The following is a 24,310-nucleotide window of genomic DNA, read 5'->3' as shown; positions in this document are numbered from 1 at the left end:
GTATGCACATGTATATGTATATATGAACACAATAAACAAGAGGGATCTTCAAAAGTTCGTAGGAAAAATCCATGCATAGATTTCAAAATTTTTTAAAGATTTATCTTATTTACTTGAGAGGCAGAGTTACAGGCAGAGGGAGAGACAGAGAGAAAGGTCTCCCATCCATTGGTTCACTCCCCAAATGGCTACAACGACCAGGGCTGGGCCAGTCTGAAGCCAGGAGCCAAGAGCTTCTTATGGTCTCCCATGTGGGGGCAAGGGCCCAAGCACTTAGGCCATCCTCCACTGCTTTCCCAGGTGCATTAGCAGGGAACTGGATTGAAAGTGGAGAAGCCAGGACTCAAACCAGAGCCCATAAGGGATACTTTAACCTGCTGCACCATAGTGCCGGCCCCTCAAAATTCTGTGATAGGCAAAATTGGCAGTGTTAAGATATTGTTGGAGCTGGTGCTATGGCACAGCGGGTAAAGCCGCCGCCTGCAGCGCCAGCATCCTATATGGGCACCGGTTTGAGACCTGGCTGCTCCACTTCCAATTCAGCTCTCTGCTATGGCCTGGGAAAGCAGTAGAAGATGGCCCAAGTCCTTGGGACCCTGCACCTGCACGGGAGACCTGGAAGAAGCTCCTGGCTTCGGATCAGCACAGCTCCAGCCGTTTCGGTCAACTGGTGAGTGAACCAGCAGATGAAGACCTCTCTCTCTCTCTCTGCTTCTCCTCTCTCTGTATTAACTCTTTCAAATAAATAAATAAATCTTAAAAAAAAAAATAATCACTTTAGACTTAGTAAACCAATCTATTGAGCTTATCAGTATTGCTCATGATTGAAGCAACTCTGCAAAAGGTAGAGGATAAGGAGAAGACTCTTGCTAGGATAAGCAGAAACCAAAGAAAATTTTAATGGCCATAAAGCAAGCTGGCATGACAGACTGAAATCTAGAAAAGCTCTAAACACTGATAATTCTCCATCAATTCTCTCCTATGAGATATCTGCTAAGTTGGGCTATGGGGTTTTATGCCCTATGGGGTTTTAATTCCAGTCTCTGTTGGAATACGGTACCTGATGCCAACCTCAAAATATAAAAGCAGATAAGTAAGCAGGATGGAAACTAAAAAGTCCTCCATCTACTGTCTTTCCACATTGAATTGTGTGAACAGCTATTCAAGCACCCAACTACCTCTGTGAGACCTGAGGAAGCCAGACTGGTTGAATAACAGATGCAGAACCCATGGATACAGAGGGCACACTGTATTTGGAGATGCAGCCTTTGGGAGGTCACGAAAGTGGGGTCCACTACAGGATTAGTGCCATTACTGAAGAAAAAAAAAAGATCGTTCTCTATCTGCCATGTGAAGACATAGTAAAAAGGCAGCTGTTTAGAAGCCAGGAAGAGGTCCCTCACCAGAACCCAATGATAAAAGCACCCTGACCTTAGAATTCTAGCCTCCATAACTGTGAGAAAGTGAGTTTCTATTAATAAACAAAAAACAAACAAAATTTTAAAAGAATTAAACTAGAAGTTCCAACTATAACCTAATCCAGCACTTTTTTTTTTTTAGGATTTTATTTATTTATTTATTTGAGAAACAGAGTTAAAGACAAAGAGAGAAAGAGAGAAAGGTCTACTATCTGCTGGATCACTCCCAAATTCCCAAATGGCCTCAACAACAGGGGCCGGGTCAGGCCAAAGCAAGGCACTTCCTCCAGTTCTCCCATGCAGGTGCAGGGGCCTAAGCACTTGGGCCATCTTCTACTGCTTTCCCAGGCCATAGCAGAGCTGGATTGCAAGAGCTGCAGCCAGGATACAAACTGTAGCCCATACGGGATGCTAACGCCACAGGCGGCTCCAGCACAATCTTAATTGCAGAAAAAAAGGGAAGGCTCTTAGGGCAAGGGAGGGGATATTAGCTATTTCATTCAGCCTATACAGCTCTTTCATGCACAATGCACAATAAAAACTTGCAAAATCAAATCAAAAGCCGGTAAAACCGCCACCTGCAGTGCTGGCATCCCATATGAACATCAGTTTGAGACCTGGCTGCTCCTCTTCTGATCCAGCTCTCTGCTATGGCCTGGGAAAGCAGTAGAAGATGGCCCAAGTGCTTGGGACCCTGCACCTACATGGGAGAACAAAAGGAAGCTCCTGGCTCCTGGCTTGGGATTGGTGCAGCTCCGGCTGTTGTGGCCATTTGGGGGGTAAACCAGCAGATGGAAGACCTCTCTCTATCTCTGCTTCTGCCTTTCTTTAACTCTGCTTTTCAAATAAATAAATAAAATCTTATTTAAAAAAGCTTCAATATTGTCAAGAGTTATATTCTTCCTGACAATGCATAGACTAAATACAATCCCAGGCAAGATCTCAGCAGGGGAGCTGGAACCGTAGCACAGTGGGTTGTAGACTCCAGCCACTTCAGATTTAGCTCCCTGCTGGTAAGCCTGGGAGGACAGCAGAAGATGGCCAAGGTCTCTGGTCTCCTGCCACCTGTGTGGGAGCCACAGAGGGAGCTCTTGGCACCTGGTTTCAGCCTGGCAAGCCAACTGGCAGATGGAAGATCTCTGTCTCTCCTTCTCTCTCCCTGTAACTCTACCTTTCAAGAACATAAAATAAATCTTTTAAAAAACCCTAAAAATGGCCGGCGCCACGGCTCACTAGGCTAATCCTCCGCCTGCGGCATTGGCATCCTGGGTTCTAATCCTGGTTGGGGCGCCGGATTCTGTCCCGATTGCTCTTCTTCCAGTCCAGCTCTCTGCTGTGGCCTGGGAAGGCAGTAGAGGATGGCCCAAGTACTTAGGCCCTTGCATCTGCATGGGAGACCAGGAGAAAGCACCTAGCTCCTGGCTTCGGATCGGCGCAGCGCGCCAGCTGTAGCAGCCATCTGGGGGGTGAACTAATGGAAGGAAGACCTTTCTCTCTGTCTCTCTTTGTCTAAATCTGCCTGTCAAAAAAAAATTTTAAAAACCCTAAATATCAAGAACCCAAATATTAAGAATTCTTAAAACTCAGGAAGAAAGGGGCTAGCGCTGTGGCTCAGCAAGTTAAAGCCCTCGACTAAAGCGCAGGCATCCCCTATGGGCGCCGGTTCTAGTCCCGGCTGCTCCTCTTCCAATCTAGCTCTGCTATGGCCTGAGAAAGCAGTAGAAGATGGCCCAAGTCCTTGGGGCCCTGCACCCACGTGGGAGACCTGGAAGAAGCTCCTGGCTTTGGATTGGCACATCTCTGGCTATTGCAACCATTTGGGGAGTGAACCAGTGGATGAAAGACCTCTCTCTCTCTGTCTCTACCTCACTCTGTAATTGTATTTAAAATAAATAAAAATAAATCTTTAAAAAAATAAAAATAACTAAGAAAATTAATAACCTGATTTTAAAATGTGCAAAGAGGACAATTAAGACACTCACATCAGAGTGCCTGAGTTTGAGTTCTGGGTTCAGCTCAGCTCCCAATTCCAACTTCCTACTAATACTGATCCTGGAAGGCCGCAGATGATGACTCAAGTACTTGGTTCTCTGCCACCAACGTAGGAGACATGGAATGAGATCCCAGTTCCCATGTCTGACGCTCCAGGTATTACAGGCTTTTGGGGATTGAACCAATGGAAAGGAACTCTCTCTCACAAAGGGTAGGGGTGGGAGTTTGGGGGCTAAGGAACTGAAGAGATGCCTCACCATAGACAGACAGAGGCAAATAAGCAAATGAAAAGATGCTCCACATCATATGTCATTAAGAAAATGAAAAAAAAAAAAAGATACTATTGTATATCTAATAGAATGTCTAAAAATCTAGAACACTAGTACACAAAAGACTGGCAAGGATATGGAGGAAGAGAACTCTAACTGCTGGTGCAAATGCAAAATGATATTACTCAGAAAAATAATCTGGCAATTACTTAGAAAATTATAAACACACTCTTAACATAATCTAGCAACCATGCTCCTTGGTATTTTCCCAAGAGTTGAAAACTTATGTTCACACAAAAAAGTTATACACGAATGCTTACAAAGAAGCTTTAGTCATAATTCTCAAAACATGGCAAAGACTAAGATGTCCTTTGGTCAGAGAATAGATAAACCACAGTTCATCCTGACAATGGAAATTATACAGCACTAAAAAGAAATGAGCTTTCAAGCCACAAAAGGACACAGGAGGGCCTTAAATGCACATTACTAAGTGAAAGAAGCCAACCTGAAAAGGTAACATACTTCATGATTCAATATGACATTCTGGAAAAGTTGAAACCCCATGGGAGACCAGGATAAGTACCTGGCTCCTGCCTTTGGATCAGCGCGGTGCGCTGGCCGCAGCGCACCAGCCATGGCGGCCACTGGAGGGTGAACCAACGGCAAAGGAAGACCTTTCTCTCTGTCTCTCTCTCTCACTATCCACTCTGGCTGTCCAAAAAAAAAAAAAGACTTAACCAAAAGACCCAATGTGTGAGGATGTAAAAGAAACTCCAGAAAAAAAGTTTAAAAAAAAAAAAAGTACAAGTAAACTAAGAATAAAATGTGCTCGGAGTGTTTTAGGAACAGAAAGAAGAGCTGAGTGGAGTACATCAAGTAAGGGGGGGGGGGGGTGTTATTAGCAGATGAAATTAGTGAAGCTACAGAAATGAGGCCTCTATCATTAGTAAGCAGCCTGGATCGTATTCTGCAAATGATGAGAATTCACCAGAGAATTTTAATTAGAAAAATGATATAATCTGAAGTTTTTGAAAGATCCCATTTTAGGGGAAAGGTAGGTATTTTGTCTCCAACTTCAGATTCCTGCTGATGCACACCCTGGGAGGCATAGATGATGACTCATATAGTCAGAAAATCCAGATTAAGTCCCATGTTGGGGACATTTGGGAAGTGAACCAGCAGATGTCTCGCTCTCTCAGTCTCTCAAACAAAGAAATAAAAAAAAATTCAAAAATCAGTGTGAAAATTCTGGAGAATAAAAGGTAGGGAAACAAAACTGCGGGACCACTGCACAGGTGACCCAAGGCAGAAATAACAGCAGCTTGGTTTTGTGGTGGGAAGGACAAAAGCGGGAGGGCCTGGAATCTGTTTTGAAGGTGAGGTTTACTAACACAAGAGGAATGCAGCAAAAAGAAAATTCAAAGATTATCCTGAAGTTTTCAACTTAAAGAAATGATTAGATGGTGGTACCATTTCTGGTACAGGGAAAAGGAGAGAAAGAACTAGTTGGAGAGATCTTTTATTTACCACTAGAGTTTCTGAACTCTCTTTAAAGATAGAAAAATTTGTTATAACTAACATTCATATTGATTGCATTTTTCCTCTATCATGTGACCCTTCATTTCAAAGCGAAACTTACGAGAAGTACTACTCCAACCCCATATTTATATACAAAATGCTCTAAGTCTACAAGATGCAGTCAAACAGAAAGATAAGAACTCAGAGAACAGAGAAACAGAAACCTTGAAGCTTAAAATATAGAAATTTAGTGATCTTTACTCAAATTCCTACCTGTTTTTAAAGATTATTTCTAAAATTCCCTGACCTGGCTTTGAGTTCCTGCTACAAATATGCCTGCTTACTATTTTACAAGGGATGGCAAAATAATTTTAAGAGCTAAGGCTACTTATTGCTTAAGATTCCTTTCCCACTCCCAAGACTTTCAAATCTCTTCTTGCTTTTACTATTCACTTTTCTTTTCTCTAACACCCTGTTCTCTTTTTTCCTAATCATATTCAAAAGGAATACAGAGAATTTACATAGAAGTAAATTCACATGTAGAAGAAATTAAAGGTTAGGCAAAAGTTACTGGACTGTGGGTCCAACATTGCATAGCAGGTTAAGCTGCTGCTTGCAACACCAACATCACATATCACAGTGCTGGTCTGAGGAACCAGCATTGTCTACGATGTCAGCATCCCATCTGGGTGCCAATTTGTGACCCAGCTGCTCCACTTTCAAGCTCCCTGCTAACGAGTCTGGGAAAGCAGCAAAAGATGGCCCAAGTGCTTGGGCCTGTGCCACGTGTGTAGAAGACCAGGAAGGCGCTCCTGGCTTCAGCTTGGCCCAGGCCTGGCTATTGAGGCCATCTGGGGAGTGAACCAGCAGATGGAAGGTCATTCTCTCTCTCTCCTTCTGTAACTCTGCCTTTCAAATAATAAATAAAATCTTAAAATAAAAGTGCCAGTTTAAGTCCTGGCTGCCCTACTTGTGAGCCAACTTCCTACTGATGCACCTGGGATGACAACAAAAGATGGCTCAAGTATCTGGGCCCCTGCCACCAATGTGGGAGATTGGGATGGAGTTCCTAGGTCCTGGCTTTAGCCAGGCCCAGACCTGGCTGCTGCAGCCTTTTAGGGAGTGAACTAACCAATAGAAGATTCTCATATGCGGGGCCGGCACTGTGGCACAGCGGGTAAAGCCGCCATCTGAAGTGCTGGCATCCCATATGGGAGCTAGTTCAACTCCCAGCTGCTCCACTTCTCATCCAGCTCTCTGCTATGGCTTGGGAAAGCAGTGGAAGATGGCCCAAGTGCTAGAACTCCTGCACCAGTGTGGGAGACCTTGAGGAAGTTCCTGGCTCCAGATCAGCCCAGCTCTGGCTGTTGTAGCCATTTGAGGAGTGAACCAGTGGATTGAAGACCTCTCTGTTTCTCCTTCTCTTTGTCTGTAACTACCTCTCAAATAAATAATCTTTTTAAAAAATTTTGATTCTATCTTCATGTCACTATCTTTCAAATAAATAAATATTTAAAAAAATAGAATCATTTAAAAAAATAGAATCATTAAATCACGTTTTCCCTCAATTAAAATTTTGTCCAGGGTTAGCATTAGGCATAGTGGTTAAGATGTCACTTAGGGTACAATGACATATCACATATCACAGTCCCTGTGTTCAAGTACTGGCTCCACAATCGATTGAACTCCCAAGCACTTGAGTCATCACCTGCTGTTTCCCAGAATGTGGAATCAGAAGCCAGAGCTGTGTATCAAACCAAGGTACTCCAATGTGAGTCATAGGTATCCCATACAGTATCTTAATTGCTAGGCAACACACTGTCCCTTTTTGTCTACTTTTAATTTTTTTTAAGTTATTTATTTTTTGAAAGAGCTACAGAGAGAGGGAGAAAGGGAGGGACGGAGGGATGGGGGGAGAGAGATAGAGAGGGAGGGAAAGAGGAAGGGAGGGAAAGAGGAAGGGAGGGAGACGCCATCTATTGGTTCACTACCCAAATGGCTGCAATGGCAGGGCTGGGCCAAGTCAAAGCTAGGAGCTTCATCCAGGTTTCCCACGTGGGTACAGGGCAGGGGCCCAAGTTCTTGAGCCATCTTCCACTGCTTTTCTCAGCCAATAGCAGGGAGTTGGATCAGAAACGAAGCAGCCAGGACACAAACCGGCACCTGCGTGGAATGTCAGCATCAAGGGTGGTGGCTTTACCCACTATGCTAGAACACCAGCCCCCTTTTGTCTATTTTTGGCACTCAAATTTTAAACTGTTCCCCTTGTATGAAAACAAAACTCTCTTTTGACCAATGGTCAACTAAATAAGTCACTTACAAATGACAAAGTTAATTTTTAATTTATATAGTCAAATATGTAATATTAATGCACTGCTTTTTTTTTTTACAAAAATATATTTATCTGAAAGGCAAAGTAAGAGAAGGTGGGAGCGAGGTGGAGAAGGGTAAGGGGACCCAGAAAGAGACCCTCCATCTACTAATTCACTCTTGAAATGGCCTCAACATCAGGGAATAGGCCAGGTTAAGCCAGGAGTCAAAAAACCCATCCACGTCTCTCACATGGTGGCAGGAACTCAAGTACTAGAGCCACCATCTGCTGTTTCCTGGGTGCATTAGTTTTTTTTGTTTGTTTGTTTGTTTGTTTTAGGAGCCAGGTACTTCTCCTGGTCTCCCATGGGGTGCAGGGCCCAAGTACTCGGGCCATCCTCCACTGCACTCCCTGGCCACAGCAGAGAGCTGGCCTGGAAGAGGGGCAACCGGAACAGAATCCGGTGCCCTGACCGGGACTAGAACCCGGTGTGCCGGCGCCGCAAGGTAGAGGATTAGCCTAGTGAGCCACGGCGCCGGCCTCCTGGGTGCATTAGTAAGCAGTTGGACTGAAAGTGGAGGAGCCAGGATTTGGACCAGCACTCTAATTTAGTATACGGGTGACAAAAGCAGTAGCTTAACCCACTGTACAATGACAGCCTCAAGGCGCTGCTTTAATAGTTCAATCTTTTATTGCTAACTTTTGATGTCTTTCAGACTTTATTCTAAATTTAGAGGCAAGGACATTAATTCAGTTCCGAGGGTAGTTTCTTCTACACAGCAGTCATTCAGATTTGAGTTAATTCAAAGAAGGTAACAAAGAATGGGGAAAAAGATTAACTTGTGAATTTCTCTGCAAAGAATCCAAACACTGGGGCCAGCATTGTGGCACAGCAGGTAAAGCAGCCACCTGCAATACCAGCATCCCATATGGGCACCAGTTTGAGTCCCAGCTGATCTATTTCTGATCCAGCTCTCTGCTAATGGCCTGAGAAAGCAGCAGCAGATGGCCCAAATGTCTGGACCCCTACCACTCAGGCGGGCAACCTGGATGAAGCTCCTGGCTCCTGGCTTTGGGCCAGCCCTCTGCTGGCTGTAGAGGCCACCTGGGAAGTGAACCCAGCAGATGGAAGATCTCTCTCCCTCTCTTAATTCTTTCAAATAATAATAAAAAAGAAAAGAACTCAAAACATTATTTCACACCTGAACTACTAAAAGCTCAAACACAGATGAGTTCGTCATCTGTCAATATGGCTCAATGCATCACAGGAGAACTTTTCTTGAATTCTCTCTACACCTATAAGAAATAGTATCTTAATGGTGGACATTGTGGGGCAATAGGTTAAGCTGCTGCTTGGGATACCTGCACTCCATATTGGAATGCCAGGTTTAATACCTGGCTACTCTGCTTCTCATCTAGCTTTCTGCTAATGTGCCTGCAAAGCAGCCGACAACAGCACAAATGCTTGAGTCCTTGCAACCCTCATGGGAGACTCAGAGAGAGCTCTAGTTCCTGGTTTTGGCCTGGCCTAGCTCTGGCTGTTACAGCTATTTGGGGAGTGAACCAGCAGATATCTTTCTCTTTGTCACTCTTTCAAACAACAAATCTTTAAGAGAAAAAAGAAAAAAAAAACAAAAAACTATACCTTAGTTCATGAAAAAAACTGAAATACTTCTAGATGTCTAAATCAGAGTCCAGGCTTCCCCTGAAGCACTAACAGGTTCTTTCCCAAATAGTTTATAATAAGTCAGATAAAATTTACTTCCTCAAATATTATCAATGAAGCAGATGGAATAAAATGAAGATAAAAAATTGCCAGGGGGGCCGGCGCCGCGGCTCACTAGGCTAATCCTCTCCGCCTAGCGGCGCCGGCACACCGGGTTCTAGTCCCGGTTGGGGCGCCGGATTCTGTCCCGGTTGCCCCTCTTTCCAGGCCAGCTCTCTGCTGTGGCCAGGGAGTGCAGTGGAGGATGGCCCAGGTGCTTGGGCCCTGCACCCCATGGGAAACCAGGAAAAGCACTTGGCTCCTGGCTCCTGCCATCGGATCAGCGCGGTACACCGGCCGCAGCGCGCCGGCCATTGGAGGGTGAACCAACGGCAAAGGAAGACCTTTCTCTCTGTCTCTCTCTCTCACTGTCCACTCTGCCTGTCAAAAAAAAAAAAAAAAAAAAAAAAAAAAAAAAAATTGCCAGGGGCAGGTATTTGGCATAGTGGTTAAGATGCTGCCTGGGCCGGTGCCGCGGCTCACTAGGCTAATCCTCTGCCTGCGGTGCCGGTGCACCGGGTTCTAGTCCCAGTTGGGGCGCTGGATTCTGTCCCAGTTGCTCCTCTTCCAGTCCAACTCTCTGCTGTGGCCCGGGAAGGCAGTGGAGGATGGCCCAAGTCCTTGGGCCCTGTACCCGCATGAGAGACCAAGAGAAGCACCTGGCTCCTGGCTTTGGATCAGCATGGTGCGCTGGCCACAGCGGCCATTGGGGGGTGAACCAACGAAAAAGGAAGACCTTTCTCTGTCTCTCTAAATCTTCCGGTCAAAAAAAAAAAAAAAAAAAAAAAGATGCTCTCTGGAATGCCAGCATCTCCTGTTAGAGTACCTGATTCAAGTCCCAGCTCCTCAGCTTCTGATCCAGTTCCCTGCTACTGTGCATCCTCAAGTATGGGGCCCTGCCACCCTCATAGGACACAGGGACTGGGTTCCAGGCTTCTAGCTGCAACCTGGCCTAGCCCTGGTTTTGCAGGCATCTGGGTAGTGAACCAGAAGATGGAAAATATATGTCTCCCCACCCTCTCAAGTAAAAGTGAAACTAAATGAAAACTAAAAAGTGTTTAAATGGAACAACAAAAAGTATCTACTCTCCCTTACCCCAAAACAAAGATGATATAGAAGATAAGGAAAATTAAAGATTTCAATCAAAAATATGCTCTGTGAGCACTGATTTATATTGACTACATAATTTAAATATGCTTTTAATCTTTTGAAAATAGAATTTTAGCCATTTCTAATTGTCAAAAGGTGATTACCTATTATAGGGAAACTATTTACCCCAAGAAAAAGATACTCATTTTCTCGAGTCATAAAATTTAAAACATAAAATTGTTTAATTATTTTAAAATATCTTAAGTAGAACAAAACTATTTCTAGCTCCTGAACACTGGCCATTTAACATGAATTAAAGTCAGAGCAACAAGTGACTTTTCTATGTACTTCTCAATAAGAAACAGATAAAATTATTAAATAAACTATGTTGTCAAGCATTTATGAATGTTTAATATCTATGCAAAGCACAATACAAGATAGCCAATAAATGTTTTAACGTCACAGCCAAAACCAAGAGCTGTGATCTTATCAGACTCTAAGGTCTTTCCGTAAGCTAAAAAAGAATGCTACAATGTCTTAGAGTCTCTTGGAATATGTATATCTACATTTGAATACTGCAAAAGAACACTGACCTTGATGTTAGGAAACAATGGTCAACTGCTAAACTCAATTCCTTCTCTTGAGTTTTCAAAAATAAATCAAATAAACCATAGCTCTGTCCCATCAAAGGGGGTAGAGGAGGGGTCAGCTGAGATAGGAATCAATGTTCTCTTGGATGTTACACTGCTCAATAGCTTTGAAACAGAATCGGAATTTATTTAGAAGATGATGGCTACACTCTGTTCCATAAAGAAACTTCCTTTGGTAATTTGGAAGAACTGGGTACCTATTTACTGATTGATTTCTTTACTGTTCCTTTCAAAAACTAAGATTTTTCTGTAAAATAAAATAAGCATTTTAAATATAATGTTTTTATAATTTTAGGAAACTACATAATACCCAGAATTAAATAATGTAAACTGAGTAGAAATGACTTAACTAACTCATCCCAGGTTCATGTCTGTAAATTAAACTGAAATATTTTTGCCTTAGAAGTAGTCCATAATTTGGTTTCCTAAGAGAACTATTTTTCTTTTCAAAATAAAAGAGATAGTAATATACCCAAATTGCAAAAGTACAAAATTTAAATCATAAGTCAATATCTAGCATAGATATTCTATGTCCACACATATTATATTTTCCTTAGTGAAGTGGCAGGAGGGAGTGTGTAGAAAAGGTAGATGAAATAAAATATAAAGGATAACCACACTAGGGAACCAAAAAGAGAATCTTACCTATCCTGAATAGAAGTAACTAGATGAATAAAACAATGAATACCAAACCTTCAACCAAAGCTAAGTATATGAATTTAATTGAGGCCAATACAGACTTTTAAAAATCTAGTATCTGATATCTATATAAAGGCCTACATGAAACAAATTGGTGATCTCAGTTCAGATATCCTGGAGGTCTTATTATTGTGAGTGTACAGTACTGAAGGTAACATGTCTGACTGAACTAGATTCCATTTCAGACAATTACACTGAATTACTATTTTCACAAGATACCTGAAATGGTTCAAAATTACTAAAATTTTACTATTTTCAGAAACAAATATTAAACCCATTATGCCTTAAATGAATGTACATTAAAATGTATATTTTGTATAAAAATGTATTTACTTCATGAGTTTTTTAGTATACTACAAAATTCTAAGGTCTTTCTAGAATTTTTCTTTATTAATTATAAAGAAAAACTCCCATGACAGAAAAGAGAAGATAAAGGAAATTCTCAAACCATCTATTTGATATAATATATATCACCATCATTTCCAAAATATATAGTTGTGCAAAGCTATTTGAATGTTAATTGGTACAAGTGTAATTTATTAAAATCAAAGAAAATGTTTAAAAATTAATACTGAAGTTGAATAGCATGACTCCTTAGAAGGGGTAACATAACTACTTTAGAAGAATATAATTTAAATTTGAAATCCCACAACATAAACCAGTCAGAATAAATTATCTGGTATTTATGTTTGGCTTTGCTTGAAAACAATCCAATGTTTATTTACCATGCATAGTCTATACATAGCATTATTTCCTAAAAAAAGAAATTTTTCATTGACTTTAATTTGGCAATTCATCTCATTGTAATCCTGACCTAATATTTGATATTTGCATTCTAGAATTCAAATTCCACTTACCACATATTTTACAGCACTTATAAACTGGTTGTGGAAAAGCAGATGTTGTGTTTCATCTTCTGGATTTGAAGCTGTGTAAAGCATTCCACAAATATTACAGGAAACTGCTCCAAATCTTTTCTGCCCTGCATCCTATTTATAAAAAAAAAATAAATAAATAAAAAAAAGTGTTTTCCTCCCAAAAGAGTTTCCACAACGTAAGTCTCTAAGGCTACAATGTGAACATAAAGAACGAACTACTAAAATCTAAAATATTCAGTGTTCATTCCAAAAATTAAGATGCTAATATTTGAAATCTGTCCTTTTACTAAGAAATATTTTCATTTTAGTAATCTGCTCTCTCACTCCACAGAACAATTTTTTTGCATATAAAAATTTAATGGAGGAACCAGCGCTGTGGTGTAGCAGGTAAAACCATCGCCAGCAGTGCTGGCATCCCATATGGGCACCAGCTCAAGTCCCAGCTGTTCCACTTCCAATCCAGCTCTCTGCTATGGCCTAGGAAAACAGTAGAAGATGGCTCAAGTCCTTGGGTCCCTGTACCCGCGTGGGAGATCTGTGCAGCTCCCGTAGCAGCCATTTGGGGAGTGAATCATCCGATGGAAGGCCTCTCTCACTCTCTCTGCCTCTCCTTCTCTATGTAACTCTGTCAAATAAATAAATCTTTTAAAAAAAAATTAATGGCACTGAAAAATGGCTTTACTACAAAGTTCCAAACAGCACATACTCTATACTGTCTTAACTTCATTTTTAAAGTTTAAGACTGTTCTCTAATGGTTTTCTTCTAGATATTTGACTTTTTAAAAAAGTTTTTTGGGGGAGCCAGTGCCATGGCCCACTTGGTTAATCCTCCGCCTGTGGTGCTGGCATCCCATATGGCCACCAGTTCGAGTCCCAGCTGCCCCTCTTCCAGTCCAGCTCTCTGCTGTGGCCCAGGAGGGCAGTGGAGGATGGACCAAGTGCTGGGGCCCCTGCACCTGCACAGGAGACCGGGAAGAAGCACCTGGCTCCTGGCTTCACATCAGCATAGCGCTGGCTGTAGCAGCCACTTGGTGAGTGAACCAACAGAAGGAAGACCTTTCTGTTTATCTATCTATAACTCTACTTGTAAAATTAAAAAAAAAAGTTTTTGTGGGGCCGGAGCTGTGGTGTAGTAGGTAAAGCAGTGCTGACATGCCATATGGTTCGAGACCCAGTTGCTCCACTTCCAATCCAGCTCTCTGCTATGGCCTGGGAAAGCAGCAGAAGATGGCCCAAGTGCTTAGGCCCCTGCACCCATACGGGAGATCTGGAGAAAGCTCCTGGCTGCTGGCTTCAGCTCAGCTCAGCTCTGGCCATTGCATCATCTGGGAAGTGAACTAGCAAGTAGAAGACCCTTCTCTCTGTCTCTCCCTCTCTCTCTGTAACCCTACTTCTCAAATAAATAAATGAAATCTTAAAAAAAAAAAAAAAAAAAACCTTAAAAGCTATAAGCACTTTACTCTTTTGATCATTTTAAACATAATAGATTTGTTTACATTTTGTGGTTTTAAGTGATAAACAGATTTTATACATATATTTTAAGCATTCATGATGTAATCTTTTCTTTAAGTTTTTAGAATTTCTTGGCTACAAAGATGGTCTGAGTTTTTTCAAGTTGTTCCAAAACTCAAAAAAAAAAAAAAAAAATTGCCATGTAAGTGGCTTAATGCAGTTCAAATCTGTGCTATTCAAGGATCTAGGTACACAGATCAAAGAACGTTTGGCTCTTTGAACCTTTTGCCTGTTCTGAATGATGAGCATAAATGAACAAATATGTCTTTCAGCAAGTAATTTTCACTACAATGAAATGTGCTGTGGTATAGCAGATAAAGCAGCCGCCTGTGGTGCCAGCACCCCATATGGCACCAGTTCAAGTCCCAGCTGCTCCACTTTCGATTCACCTCTCTGCTATGGCCTAGGAAAGCAGTAGAAAATGGCTCAACTGCTTGGGCCCCTGTACCCGCATAGGAGATCCGGAAGAAGCTCCTGGCTCCTGGCTTGAGATCGGTGCAGCTCCAGCCTTTGCGGCTATTTGGGGAGTGAACCAAGGGAAGGAAGACCTTTCTGTCTGTCTCTTCCTCTCACTGTCTGTAACTTTACCTCTCAAATAAATAATTAAAATCTTTACAAAAAATAATAAATAAATAAATATCTTAACCAAAAAAAAAGTTCACTGTTCAGCCTTAATATCTTTGTAATTTTCCTGCAAGGCTTAACATAGTTAGTATGAACGGAATTCATTTAACAATGCATTCAAAAGTATTAGCTGGGGCCCGGCGTTATGGTGTAGCCAGTAAAGCCACCACCTGCAGTGCTGGCATCCCATATGGGCGCCAATTCGAGTCCTGGCTGCACTACTTCCAATCCAGCTCTCTGCTATGGCGTGGGAAAGCAGTGGAAAATGGCCCAAGTCCTTGGATCCCTGCACCCACGTGGGAGACCCGGAAGAAATTCTGGTTCCTGGCTTCAGATCGGCACAGCTGAGGCCATTACAGTCAACTAGGGAGTAAACCAGAGGATGGAAGACCTCTCTCTTTCTGCCTCTCCTCTATCTGTTTAATTCTAACTTCCAAATAAATAAATAAATCTTTAAAAAAAAAGTATTATCTAGTATTATCATTATTAACATCTTCATGATCACATGATCAACACTTTACCAGCACTATCCAATGCAAAAATGATCCTCAAATAAAATTTAAAATTTTCTATTAGTCACATTAAGTAATGCCAATATAGACAGGTAAAATTGAGTTTCACATTTAAGAAAATATATCTCAAATCTTGTAATTTCAAATGTATTCAATATTAAAAAAATTAGAGCTGCTTTATGTTCTTTTTTTGTACATGTCTTTGAAATTCAGCATGTAGTTTTTATACTTACAACATAGCTGAATTCTGATAAGCCACATTTCAAGTGTTCAATAGCCACACACAACTACCATACTGCACAATACAGTTCTAGACTGTTTAATTCTGATTCCCTATCACACTATCACACAACAGAAACATTACTAAACATGATCAAAGTTTCCTCTCACTATGCCTAGACAATTCTTGCAAAATTACTCGAATATTATCATTAGAATACACTGTCCAGTTCCATAAACTTCTACTGAATATGCGGTCTAGAAATATATTCAATGCCCCCATTACTTTTTATCCTTTCCTTTTTATATACTATTCTCAGGGCTGGTGCTGTGGTGCAGCAGGTTAAAGCCCTGGTCTGAAGTGCCAGCATCCCATATGGGCACTGGTTCAAGCCCTGGCTTCTCCTCTTCCGATCCAACTCTCTGCTATGGCCTGGGAAACAGCAGAAGATGGCTCAAGTCCTTGGAACCCTGCACCCATGTGGGAAACCCGGAGGAGGCTCCTCACTTCAGATCGGCGCAGCTCCAGCCATTACGGCCATCTGGGGAGTGAACCAGCAGATGAAAGACCTCTCTATCTCTACCTCTCTCTGTAACTCTGTCTTTCAAGTAAATAAGTATGTGTGTGTGTGTGTGTGTGTGTGTGTATATACTATTCTCACAAATTCAAATTAAAAAAAAATTTATTTACTTTTATTTCCATGAAAAGAGAGACAAAAGAGACCTCCAATTTGCTGGCTCACTCCCCAAATGCCCAAATAGAGCTGGCCAGGCCAAAGCCAGGAGCTTGGAAGTCAATCTAGGTCTCCAGTCTTCGATGGGGATGGCAATGACCCAACTACTTGAGTAATCACCTGCTGCTTCACAAGACAACCATCAGCAGGAAACTGGAATTGTAAGGGGAGACAGGATTCAAAACCCAGGCAGGGACCAGCACTGTGACGAAGCAGCTTAAGCCTCTGCTTGTGGAGCTGGCATCCCATATGGGCACCAAGTCATGTCCCGGCTGCTCCTCTTCCAATCCAGTTCTCTGTTTATGGCCTGGGAAGATGGCCCAAGTGTTTGGGCCCCTACACCCACGTGGGAGACCTGGAAGAAGCTCCTGGCTTTGGATCAGACCAGCTCCAGCCATTGCAGCCATTTGGGGAGTGAACCAGTGGATAGGAGACCTTTCTCTCTGTATCTGCCTCTGCATGTCTGTAACTTTATCAAATAAATAAATGAATCCTTAAGAAAAAAAAATCATGTTGTATACTTACTATAATCAATTGTTTTTCATCAGCTTTCTCTGCTTCTTTTAGTTTCAAGTCCTTTGGAATTGTTATCTCCAAATGCGAATTACACTTAGGCCAAAAATGATTGGGTGGTGTCTCCCTTGGAAAAAAAAAAAAGTTACAGATTCATATTAGTTCAAATAACTGGAGGGAAAAACTAATTTATTTCCTATAGAATACTGACACATTTCAACTTCAAGGAAAAAAATAATAACCTTCTAAAAATTAAGAAGCATAGTAGGGGCTGGTGCTGCAGCTCACTAAGCTAATCCACCGCCTGTGGCACCGGCACATCGGGTTCTAGTCCCGGTCGGGGCACCGGATTCTGTCCCGGTAGCCCCTCTTCCAGGCCAGCTCTCTGCTGTGGCCAGGGAGTGCAGTGGAGGATGGCCCAGGTGCTTGGGCCCTGCACCCCATGGGAGACCAGGAGAAGCACCTGGCTCCTGGTTTTGGATCAGCGCGGTGCGCCGGCCGCAGCGGCCATTGGAGGGTGAACCAACGGCAAAGGAAGACCTTTCTCTCTGTATCTCTCTCACTGTCACTCTGCCTCTCCAAAAAAAAAAAGAGAGAGGCATAGTAGGCATTTTAGCCCACACCAGACTGCTTGAGTTCAATTCCCAGGTCCAACTCCTGAGACCCAGTTCCCACCAATGCAGACCCTGGAAAGTAGCCATGATAGCTCAACTGGATTCCTGCCACTCATGTGAGAGACCTGGCTTGCATTCCTGGCTCCTGGTTCCAGTACAGGCCTGGCTATTGAAGGCCAGTGTTGGGGAATGAACAAGCAAAGGGAACTGTCTGTCTCTCAAGTAGATTTTTAAAACATTAAAAATAAAAGTATTTTAAATATCAAGGGGAACAATAACCAAGATATAAAATCAACCAAAATGTCCAACAATGGAATAGAACAGAAAATCTGATGAATCTACACAATGGAATACTACTCAGTCATAAAATAAGAAATCATATCATGTGCAATATCGATGAGCCTGGAGGACATTATTTTAAGTAAAACAAGTTAGGCACAGAAAGACAACACTGCATGATCTCATATGGTGAAGTTAAAAAGGTTGATCTCATAGAAATAGAGTAAAATAGCAGTTACCAGAAAAGTTAGGAAAGAGGAGGGATGGAGAGATCATGGTAAATGGGCACAAAGGTACAGATAGGGGCCAGCATTGTGGTGTAGCAGATTAAGCCATTGCCCACAGTGCCAGCATCCCACATGGGTGCCAGTTCCAGTTCCAGCTGCTCCACTTCCAATCCAGCTCCCTGCAAATGCACCTGGGAAGGCAGTGGAAGACGGCCCAAGTACTTGAGCCCCTGCATCCACATGGAAGACCAGGAAGACGCTCCTGGCTCCTAGCTTCAGCCTAGTCCAGTCCTGGCTGTTACGGCCATTTGGGGAATGAACCAGCAAATCAAAGACCTGTCTCTCCTTCACTCCTTAACTCTACCTTTCAAATACATAAAATAAATCTTTAACCAAAAAAAAAAAAAAAAAAAAATACAATGGTGCAGATGGAGAAGAGGAATAACCTGGAGTGTTCTATAGCGCAATTGGGTAACTACAGGGGTACTTCAAAAAGTTCATGGGAAATGGAATTTTGGTGCAAAGAAATTTTAAATTCATTCATATGACTCACAACAACTATGTTTCAAAATAACTAATAGGGAGAATTCTGAATATTCCCAATATAAAGGTTAAATATTTAACATGGAGAATATGCCAATTATCTTGATTTGCTCATTATATATTATATATGCATGTTAAGAGATCACCAGAAATATATAAAATTATGTATCAATTAAAAATAACAAAAATCAAGGGGAAAACTACCAATTTTCAATAAATAAAACTTGCATCATCTATTGCAGTCTAAGTATATTCTATGTTCTATAGTGCTATCCAGCAAAGTCATTCCAGTATATTAGTTTGTTAATAATTCAAAAGGCAGGCCGGCGCCGCGGCTCACTAGGCTAATCCTCCGCCTAGCGGCGCCGGCACACCAGGTTCTAGTCCCGGTCGGGGCACCGGATTCTGTCCCGGTTGCCCCTCTTCCAGGCCAGCTCTCTGCTGTGGCCAGGGAGTGCAGTGGAGGATGGCCCAGGTGCTTGGGCCCTGCACCCCATGGGAGACCAGGAAAAGCACCTGGCTCCTGGCTCCTGCCATCGGATCAGCGCGGTGCGCCGGCCGCAGCGCGCCAGCCGCGGTGGCCATTGGAGGGTGAACCAACGGCAAAGGAAGACCTTTCTCTCTGTCTCTCTCTCTCACTGTCCACTCTGCCTGTCAAAAAAAAAAAAAAAAAAAAAAAAAAAGAGAGAAATAATTCAAAAGGCAAAAATAAGTGACAGTTACTGAATCCTGACATTAAAGAGAATTAAAAAATCATTATCTACTTGAAATAATACTCTTACATGTTAATATTACACAGTATTTACAGGAATGTGGGCAGAGAGGCATTCTCAAACACTTTAGTGGGAGTACAAAAAGGAACAACTACTTTGAAGAGAAATGAAGCAATGCAGCCTATCTTAGCTATGAATCAATCCTACAAATACAGTCACAGAAGTGGGCAAAGATATACATGTTCACTGCAACATGGTTTTTGTGACAGACATAACTAGAAACAACCAAAATACCTATAAAATGGAGAATACAGCAATAACAATCACAAAATGAAATTTAATGTAGAATTTAAAAGAACAAGGTAGGAAAGTAGAAAAGATTCCTCCAGCACTTTAAATAAAAAACAAAAATTATTAAAGAGTATGTATAGGCATAGAAAAAAGTGTAATGAAAGGCGAACAGGTGAGTAAACTGAGGATTACTAGCTTTCCCTTTTTAGGGAAAAATTCCCCAAACTCAAAACTCTGAAGTCTTTTAGCTCCCAAATAAACACCTCCATTAAACTAGTATCTTACCTGTTATCTTTGTTCTTAGATGTTTGGTTATCAAGTATATTGTGCTGTTTGGGAGCTGAACCTGTAATTTAATCAAAAAGATGGGTTTCAATGTTAAGCTTTGGGACTAGCTCTATAGCTAATGGACAAAATCATTATACCAAAAGAAAAAATTCCAATGCATTAAATTCTTTATTTAATAAAGACCATTTGATTGAACTAGAACAAGCATCCTAGAAATTATTCTTCAAAGAAGCAGAAAGGCCATCTCATACTTAGATTGTGGGGTTGCAAAAAGATCTTGTTACAGTTAACAGTTTACTTCTAATTTCACCAACAATTATTAGCATGAAATAATGAAAACTGTTTCAATGCCTTCAAAATTATAAAATATCTAAATGGAAATAAGTGAAAAATTTCCTTCTTAAAAAAAATTACAATCTCAGGGCCAGCATTGTAGTTTAGTGGGTAAAGCTGCCACCTGAGATGCTGGCATCCCATATGGGTGCCAGTTCCAGTTCTTAGCTGCTCCACTTCCGATTCAGCTCTCTGCTAATGTGCTTGGGAAGGCAGAGAAGGACGGCCCAAGTCCTTGGGCCACTGCCACCCATGTGGGAGACCCAGAAGGAGCTCCTGGCTCCTGACTTCAGACTGGCCCATCTCCGGCCGTTTGGGCCATTTTGGGGAGTAAGCCTGCAGTTGGAAGACCTCTCTTTCTCTCTTATCTCCCTCTCTTTCTCTGTGACTCTACCTTTCAAATAAATAAATCCCCCCCAAAAATTTATGTCTCTGGGAATTTTAATCAGGTGCAATAATAAATCTATTCTTCAACTTCCCCTACTAATGAAGAAGTGGCAGATAATGGAAGCAATTATCTGACTTCAGTATTTTGCTCCAAGTATAGCTTTCTTTAACACAGAGAAACACAAACTAGAGATTTCTGTATCCTCTGGTGCCTCATCTAATATAAGTGACAAAGTCCATAATGTTATAAAGTTGTTGTTGTTGTTTTTTAAATGTACTAATTTATGTGAAAGGCAGAGCTATGGAGAGACAGAGAGAGAATCTTCTGTCTGCTGGTTGATTCCTAAATGGCCACAACAGCCTTAGCTGGGCTGGTCAGAAGCCAAGAGTCTCATCTGGGTCTCCCACATGGGCACAGGGCCCAAGCACCTGCGCCGTCCTCTGCTGCTTTCTCAGGCACATTAGCAGCAAGATGGATCAGAAGCAGAGTAGCCGGTCTCAAACTGGTGTCCCTATGGTACGCTGGCATCACAGGCAGAGGCTTAACCCACTATGCCACAACAGCACTGTTTTAAAGTTTTTGTAATGGTGTAAGTGGACAATTAATTCAGAGATAGACTCTGTAAGATGAAAAAGTTGAGTGGTAAGAACCCAAAATGATAGACAAACAGTAAAGTATTTGAGATAAGCTGCTACCAGTACTAACTTAAGTAATTCATTAAGGAACATTTTTCCAGAAAGTAAGTCCCAAATAAAAGATGCAAAAAAAAAGAAAGAAAAAGAAAAAGAAAGAAAAGAACTTCTGGTAGTAAGCTCAAAGATAGTACTTAAGTGGGCCGGCTTTGTAGCATTTTGAGTAAAGCTGCCACCTGCAATGCCAGTATCCCATGAGTGTTGTTCAAGTCCCAGCTGCTCCACCTCCAATTCAGATCCCTGCTAATGGCCTGGGAAACCAGAGGAAGATGGCCGTGTTTGGGCCCCAGACACCCACGTGGGATACATGGAAAAAGCTCCTGGCTTGGGCCAGGCCCAGGGCTGGCCTTTGCAGCCATGTGGGAAATGAATCAGTAGATGGAAGATCTATCTACCCCTCTCTCTTTGTAACTCTGACTTTCAAATAAATAAATAATTTCTTAAAAAAAAAAAAAAAGGTAGTACTTAGGTCTTCAAACAAACCAATCAACAGAAGCAGTGCTGAATGATAATCATGACAACCACACATCTGAAACGCATAGCAATGGTTAAGTATTGAACAGGTCTAACAGGTATATAATATAGCTTTCTGTAATAGTGACCAAAAAAAAACCCCAACACTGAAATCCAAATAATTTTTCAAAGCATTACCTGGAAATTTACTCTCTCCTGTATCAATTCTTGCTTGACTGAGCAGAGCTGAAACGGCAGTGGTATTTTCCACTAGATTGTTTTCTAATTTGGATTCCAAACATAAGCTGAAATTCTGAACACATATAATTCAATATTTATATATCAACCTTTGAGTCTTATATATCCTTATACACTTTCATTAAATTCTGGCATACTAAGAAAAATACTTTATATTTGGAGTAATTCACTTTCAAAGCCTCTCCAACACCTTGTCATAAGCTGCCTCCTCAGCTTCAACTCTCATTATTTCTCTTCACACTAAATTCAAAAACTTCCCTCACACTTCTCACAGATATATTCCATAGCTGCCTGGCTCTACCTTTTCTCAGTTTTATCTGCACAGGAGTGGGGAAACTTTTTAGTGCCAAGAGCTATTTGGATATTTATAGTATCAGTCATAGGCCATACAAAATTATCAACTTAAATATTAGCGTGTTACAGATTTACTAAATGTTGAGTCCTGCCCACAGTTGCCTTGGCAAGGCCAAATCAAATGATTTCATCAGCCCTATGCAGCCTGCACATTCTCCACACCTGAACTAGATTGTACTGTCCAATATAGCAATCACCACCACATCTGAATACTGAGCACATGAAATGTACTCAGCATTATCTGAGGTGTGTGGTAAGCATAAATCACGAGCCAGAGTTTGGAAATTTAAACATACACACAAAAAGAACAATGTATGTTGAAATTAGTTACTTTGTGACAGATTAAATATATTAAACTTTGTTTATTTTTGCTTCATTAATATGGCTACCAGACAACTAAAAATTATATATGCAGCTCACATTGTAGTTCTTTTTAAAAAATTTATTTATTTATTTGAACGGCAGAGTTACAGAGAGGGAGGGAGAGACAGAAAGAGAGCTTCCATCCATTAGTTCACTCCACAGACGGTTGTAACAGCCAGGGCTGGGCCAGGTGAAAGCCAGGAGCCAGGAACTCTACCAGTATCTCTCACTTGGGCCATTTTCTACTGCCTTCCCAGGCACATTAGTAGGGTGCTGGATCATAACTGGAGCAGCCAGGACTTGAGCTGATGACCATACTGGATGTCAGCATCACAGACAGTGGCTTACCTCATTACACCATAACACTGGCCTCATATTTTTACTGGTTGGTGCTGACCTAGAACATATTACATCCCGTATAAATTAATTACACAAAACCAACAGTACTTCAAAAGTTCCTGGAAAATGGAATCAAAAGATAAGTTTTTATTGCACTAAAATTTGGACATTTTTGCATAATTTTTACATAATACAGATTTGCCATGAACTTTCTGAAGACCCTACATATGCTTGGATTTTTAATTTTTTTAACATTTATTTTATTTGAAAGGCAGATAGACAGACAGCTCTTCCACCTGCTGGTTTTATTCCCCAAATGGTCACAACAGTCAATTCTGAGCCAGGCCAGAGCCCAAAGCAAGGAATTCCATCTGGTCTCCCACACGGATGGCAGGCCCAATTACCTGGGCCATCTTCTGCTGCCTTCCCAGGCACATAGCAGGGAGCTAGATGGGAAGCAGAGCAGCTAGGGATCAAACCAGCACTCTGATATGGGGTGTCTGCATTTCAAATGGTTGTTTAATCACAGTGCCAGTCACAAAACATATATTTTTTAAAGCAGGAAATCATGATTGGTAACCCTAAAACTTTGCCTTGGACATAGGAGGGATGCAAATATGCACTGAATTGATCCCATCACAACCATATTTCCTAATCACTGTGACAGTGAGTACATTTTTTAAAAAGATTTATTTATTTGAAAGACAGTGTTAGAGAAGAGAGGTAGAAACAGAGAGAGAGGTCTTCCATCCGAAGGTTCACTCCCCAGATGGCCGCAATGGCTGGAGCTGCACCAAACTGAAGCCAGGAGCCAGGAGCTTCTTCCAGGTCTCCCATGTGGGTGCAGGGGCCCAAGGACTTGGGCCATCTTCTACTGCTTTCTCAGGCCATAACAGAGAGCTGGATCAGAACAGCAGCAGCCGGGACATGAACCGGCGCCCATATGGGATGCTGGCGCTTCAGACCAGGGCTTTAACCTGCTGCACCACAGCGTCAGCCCCAGTGAGTACATTTTTGATACTAGTGAAAAAAAATGGCAAAAATAAAAAAGTCATTTAATAGAGAAAAACATAAATTTGTAATGTATTTTTGTACATCTATTAAGATACCTATGTATCAATAAGTACTAAGTACACTGACTGCACAAAATCAAGTTGCAAAAAAAAACTTCAGTAGTAGGCTTTCTGGGGGCAGGTTGGACATGGCTTGGGATCCCAGTATCTCACACCAGAGTGCCTCATTTGAGTCTCAGCTAATCTACTTCCAATCCAGCTTCCTCTAATGTGCATCCTGGGAACAGGAAATGACAAATGCTCAAGTACTTGAGTCCCTCACCCACATGGGAGTTCCAGGATCCTGGCTTCAGTGTGGTCCAGCCCTGCCTGTTGTAGGCATTTGGGGAGTGAACCAAATGGAAGATCTCTCACTCTCTCCCAAATAAACAAACATTAAACATTTTTAGACATATAAAA

The 24,310-nt window shown here is 41.7% G+C and overlaps 1 protein-coding gene across 7 annotated transcripts in view; it reads right to left on the bottom strand.

Annotated features, from left to right (window-relative positions):
• The window catches only part of ESCO1 (establishment of sister chromatid cohesion N-acetyltransferase 1), a 71,671-nt gene that overhangs the window by 21,356 nt on the left and 26,005 nt on the right, over nt 1–24,310 (bottom strand). For 6 of the 7 annotated variants that reach the window (XR_011379405.1, XR_011379406.1, XM_051852066.2 and 3 more), the window contains 4 exons: nt 21,723–21,837; nt 19,656–19,716; nt 16,716–16,830; nt 12,569–12,700 (listed from right to left, as the gene is read on the bottom strand). Coding sequence is in view for 5 of the 7 variants with exons in the window: in XM_051852066.2 (XP_051708026.2) it covers nt 12,569–12,700; nt 16,716–16,830; nt 19,656–19,716; nt 21,723–21,837 (423 nt within the window). In the remaining 2 variants the exon portion in view is untranslated. The remainder of the gene's footprint in view (nt 1–12,568; nt 12,701–16,715; nt 16,831–19,655; nt 19,717–21,722; nt 21,838–24,310) is intronic. The other variant, XM_051852068.2, reaches the window with a different exon arrangement.

This window comes from Oryctolagus cuniculus, chromosome 10 (genome assembly GCF_964237555.1).
Source record: "Oryctolagus cuniculus chromosome 10, mOryCun1.1, whole genome shotgun sequence".
NCBI lineage: Eukaryota > Metazoa > Chordata > Mammalia > Lagomorpha > Leporidae > Oryctolagus > Oryctolagus cuniculus.
Note: the sequence above shows the minus strand (reverse complement) of the source record. Positions and strands in the feature narration are given on the sequence as shown.